General features: G+C 53.2%; 1 protein-coding gene across 1 annotated transcript in view; it reads left to right on the forward strand.

The window, feature by feature from the left end:
* The window catches only part of LOC113201907 (pleckstrin homology domain-containing family G member 1), a 30,954-nt gene that overhangs the window by 4,346 nt on the left and 22,447 nt on the right, over window positions 1–4,161 (forward strand). The window contains exon 2 of the mRNA XM_052266771.1: window positions 374–588. Coding sequence (XP_052122731.1) covers window positions 517–588 — 72 coding nt within the window. The 5' untranslated portion in view covers window positions 374–516. The remainder of the gene's footprint in view (window positions 1–373; window positions 589–4,161) is intronic.

Below are 4,161 nucleotides of genomic sequence, written 5' to 3' on the forward strand. Positions count from 1 at the left end.
CACGGGACTGCCTACCTCCCAGGCGCTCCCAGGCGCCCGTCGGGTAGGCCAGCCAGCTGTACAGCCGTGAAGCACGGGACTAGCTACTTCCTAGGTGCTCAAACCTGCAGACGTCTTGCTGTTTGGGTGGAGCGTGCTAGGCGCTTTAGGAGAGGTCGGGTAGTTCACTCGCGTCAACGGCAAGTAGTTGAATAAGATTTTTATTTTGTTGATATTGTTGTAACTTTTAGGTCAAATATTTTAAAGGTTACACTTGTCTTATTCCCCTTTCAAAGTCGCATTGTTTTTGTTTGCATTACATGTTCGGGGAGCTCGTTGTCGAACGTTCGAAATGATTTGCTCAAAATGCATTTTTTTGTGTTTGTCCCTGCAGGGTCCGGGTCGGGCGACAGCGGCGTGTGCTCACCGTGTTCGCCGTGCTCGCACGGGCCGCTGCTGCTGCTGCACCCGCAGGGCTACCACCTGCAAGGGTACCACCCGCAAGGGTACCGCCATCCGCACCCGCACCTCAGCTTCATGGACCGCGTCGTCATGGAGATCATCGACACGGAGGGCGTCTACGTCCGGGACCTGCACCAGATCATCACGGTGAGTTCTGCAAACTGACTTATTTACACACCAAAAGGATTAAAAAGAATAAAAACTAAAAAAAATTAAAGAAAAACTCAAAAGAAAAAAAATACGTAAAAATATTTTTTTTAAATGAATAAAAATAATTTCTGAAAAAGTATTTGTAAAAGAAAGGTAGAGATGATACTCTAGCTCGCTCTTCTCGTCGCTTTGTTCTTTTATACGTGGGGAAAATTCTTCTTTTATCGTGACGAGTTCTTTTGCTGCGGAGCAGACGGACAGGTGGACGGGGGCGGCATGTGGCATGGCCGTGATCCCCGCGTGGCGCCTCCTTTCCTATCCCCCCTTTGGCACGGCCGGGCGAGCCGCGCGCCGCCTCCGCCTACACGCCGATGGCGGTCGGCGACATCTATAAGCTCGAGTCGTGGCGGGGCGGGGCGGGGCTGCATCTGTGATGCGGCGGCGGCTGCGGCTATGGCGCCTCCTGCCGACCTGCCTCCTCCATCGCTAACCCGAGTGGTGTCCGTGATCTGTCAGTCCGTAGCCGGCGGGGTCTCTCCCCCCGGCAGTGCCTTTACCTCCTCCCTCCGCCCTCTCTGGAGCTCCGCGGAGGGCAGCAGTTTTGATCCAGCTGTTCTTCCTCCTCTTCTGCTGGATTATTAACGAGGAGGAAGTGGCTCCCGGCTGGGCCTCCAGGGCTGGCAGGGTGCCGGTCAAGCAGCAGCGCCTAATCGGAACAAATCTCTTCGCTCCGGACCGGGCATAGAGAGGCAAAGGCGCAAAGAGGGACTGTTATGGCCGTTGTTACCCAATTGGCGACATTGTTAGGAGCAGCGGAGATAGGAGGAGGCCCCTCTGGCCATGGGGCCGCAGGGTGGCAGGGTGGCGCTCGCACCTTCCGGGTCTTATCGGCGATCCTCCCCTACTTGGACTCCACGTGTGGTTGTGGTACAGTTTGATACGCAGTTGAGGCACTCGGTACCGCATTGAAGCGCAGAGTTCGCGGCGGAATCACCATCACACTTCGGCCCGAACTCACTGACATGGACGCGGAGTACCTGGGATGAGTCGAGCAGGTGCAAAGTATTGGTCAACCAACCGCAACCGTAATCAAAAGTTGTGTTGTTAAATTATTGTGGATGCCTAATTTTGTTATCAGTCCATGGCCTCCTGGTGAATCTGTGACGAAACGGTTGTAAAAATATTTCGCCGCACAATATTCTCATTTTGAGACATTTTTTGTTTGCCGTGTGAGTGGGCCAATGTGTTTCTCTGGCAGTTGTGCACTCGGATCGACAGTGCATCGCGCTGCGGAGACGCGACACTAACGCGCCGGTAAAGCCCCCCCCCCCCCTGGCGCGCAGCCAGCCAGCAGCCCCACCGCTGCCCCGCCTGAGCCGACGGCCCGGCGCGGGTAAATCTTTCTCGCGCAAACGTCTCTTCTCGTCTCGTCGCCGCACCGCACCGAGAGGAGAGCCCCGGCCGGGGCGCGAGCCGTCACATCCCATCCGACACCGTTAGACCAACGGGGAGAGGGCAAAAAAAAGAATTAAACGAGCACGAAATAAAACAAAACACTTGACCGCGTGTTTGAAAACTCCGTGAAGCGCACACACCGATGGTTACCGCGTTCGTCACTGTAAACTTAAGCGTATACAGGTTGTTGTTTTTTCTCGATTTCCCTCGTTAAAAATTTATTTAGATATTTTTCTGTATTTTTCCGATGTTTATTGAATTTTTGTATAATTTTTCCGTTTTTTCCAATTTTTTTCTGATTGTTTTCAATTTTTTTATTTATTTATTTATTTATATTTCTGATAAGTTCCTGTACACAGGAACTTCCCCCTTTGGGCACACAATAGAGCCTTGCAAAGAGCGAGCTACGCGAGCTAGGCCCCTCTTGCTCGACGGGTGAGAGGGGGGGGGGGGTCGCGTAGCTCGCGCTCTTTGCGGTGCGCTAGCACACTCGCTTTGCGATTAGTATTTGACGTACTCCACGACGTTGAGGAGGGTCCCTGACGCCCCGCTGCGCTCGCTCATTGAGCGATCCCGGCCGACGCCGATAAGGGCGTCACGACGCCCCCGCAGAGCGCAGTCACGACGACGGCCGCGCCGCCCTCGGGGTCGCCTTTTGCGCGCGACGTCGAACGGATTATTTATTTATATTTGCGTGTTTATTTATTATTCGCGGTTATGAAACGCCGGCCGCGCATAGCGAAAGGGGTTCATTTATGGCCGTTGTTGTGTGCGCGGTTATCGCGTTCGAAAACGCGTGGGAAACGTTTCGCGAAATATAAGGGGGTTAAAGCTAAAATAATATCCAGCAATAGCATCTCACGTCAACTTTTGGGAATTACACCATGGTAAACCAAAAGTCTCCCCTGCGACAAAGAAACAAATGTAAAGTAAAGTGTTTGCTGGCTTTTAAAAGTACAATCATGTTTCTGTCTTCTTTTTTTTTTCGGGACAGTGTCTCCGTCCATCACCTGTACCCATACGGTGGAAAGGCGCGAGATTGTCGACCCTTCCTGTGTATAGCCGCGAGACGTGCGGCTGGTCCTGCGGAGGCTGCACTTCGCGGTGCACTATCCCCCCCCCTCGGCGGCCCATTTGTTTACTTACTGTGGGCAACAAAGATGGCGCCGGCGAGGGGCATAAAAGCCGCTAATAAATCCCCGCGTTATTACTCGGCTACGCCACGCCACGCCACGCGTCGTGCAGAATGCGCATCACGGCGAGCAGGACGCACGACCGGGGGAAGGGAAGACCGGCGACCGCACAACGCCATAGGACACAGCCGTGTCGCTCGTCACGGTCCGAAATACGTTATTATTGCCAAAAATAGAATTATTACCCCGCGATGCTCACTATCTGCGACAGATGAATGTGCGATAATAATATTTATGACGGGAAGATCAATAGTGGCGTAGGCGGCGCGTGGAGGAGTAGCTCTACAAACAGAAATCAATCTCGCGTTCAATACTGCGTGCGGAATTGTTCTCCTGTGCAAAAGTATGCACGCCAGTCGTGTCACACACAAAAAAGAGTGTGTGACAACCGGTGACCACTATGTCACACACTCTTTTGTGTCGCACAAGTTTACACTACTTTTAACTATCACACACGGTTGTCACACACTTTTCCACCTGCGTGACACATTAGTCACACTTTTTTTTTTGCCTGTAAAACATTTCGGCGCGAACTTTAAAGTGCGTATGTGTCCCTCGCGGTTATGGGGAGAAAGGCGTCGCAACGGCCGCGGGCTCATGCTTTCGGGGAGCACTGCGCGTGTGTACGAGGGAGACGGAAGACGGCAAGGGTCAGGTATCCGCTATATATGCCTTTCTTTTCCCCCGCGCCGCACACTAGGACAGAGAGAGGGAAAGAGAGACATAGAGAGGGAGAGGGAGGGAGAGAGAGGGAAAGAGAGACATAGAGAGGGAGAGAGAGAGAGAGGGCGAGTGCAGCAAGGGCCCAGCCTAGGGGAGGTCTATTAACGCCACTGGCCGGCCCGGACCAGCCGGTCCACAATACGGTACTCGTGACTGAGAATAATCCGGAGGTGCTCGTGTGAGTGTGTGTGTGTGTGTG

Source organism: Frankliniella occidentalis, unplaced genomic scaffold (genome assembly GCF_000697945.3).
Source record: "Frankliniella occidentalis isolate FOCC.00 unplaced genomic scaffold, Focc_3.1 Scaffold3, whole genome shotgun sequence".
Lineage (NCBI taxonomy): Eukaryota > Metazoa > Arthropoda > Insecta > Thysanoptera > Thripidae > Frankliniella > Frankliniella occidentalis.